We start from the raw sequence: 577 nt of genomic DNA on the forward strand, positions 1-577 counted from the left end.
GGACCCCGCCGCGCGCCCCGAGCGCACCTGCCGCCCCCGCACGCCGGCTGGCCTGAGCCCGCCGACCTGGGCGAGGAGGAGCCCATGCTGGGCCTGGGCGAGGAGGAGGAGGAGGAGGAGGAGACAGGAGCAGCCGAGGGCGCCGGCGAGGAAGCGGAGGAAGCCGGCGCGGAAGAGGCGTGCTTAACTAAGGGGGCCGGCGCTGACTGCAAGGCGACGGGGACCCGGGGCACGGCCGGGCAACACGATGGGCGGAGGCGCATCCAGCGGGAGGGCCTGATGCGCGTGTATGTGGCCCAGCTGGTGGCCAGGGCAGCTTTCGAGGTGGCCTTCCTGGTGGGCCAGTACCTGCTGTACGGCTTTGAGGTGCGGCCGTTCTTTCCCTGCAGCCGCCAGCCCTGCCCGCATGTGGTGGACTGCTTCGTGTCCCGCCCTACTGAGAAGACGGTCTTCCTCCTGGTTATGTACGTGGTCAGCTGCCTGTGCCTACTCCTCAACCTCTGCGAGATGGCCCACCTGGGCTTGGGCAGCGCGCAGGACGCTGTGCGCGGCCGTCGCGGCCCCCCGGCCTCCGCCC

The 577-nt window shown here is 71.6% G+C and overlaps 1 protein-coding gene across 1 annotated transcript; it reads left to right on the top strand.

The window, feature by feature from the left end:
- Positions 1-3: 3 nt before the first annotated feature.
- LOC108525349 (gap junction gamma-2 protein) lies at positions 4-573 on the top strand (the record flags this gene model as incomplete). The annotated part of the gene is made up of 1 exon (XM_017866354.1): positions 4-573. A coding segment is annotated over one exon (570 nt), but the record flags the coding sequence as incomplete, so codon positions are not given.
- Positions 574-577: the final 4 nt, after the last annotated feature.

The sequence above is a fragment of the Rhinopithecus bieti genome, unplaced genomic scaffold (genome assembly GCF_001698545.2).
Source record: "Rhinopithecus bieti isolate Rb0 unplaced genomic scaffold, ASM169854v2 scaffold_40844, whole genome shotgun sequence".
In the NCBI taxonomy this organism is placed as follows: domain Eukaryota; kingdom Metazoa; phylum Chordata; class Mammalia; order Primates; family Cercopithecidae; genus Rhinopithecus; species Rhinopithecus bieti.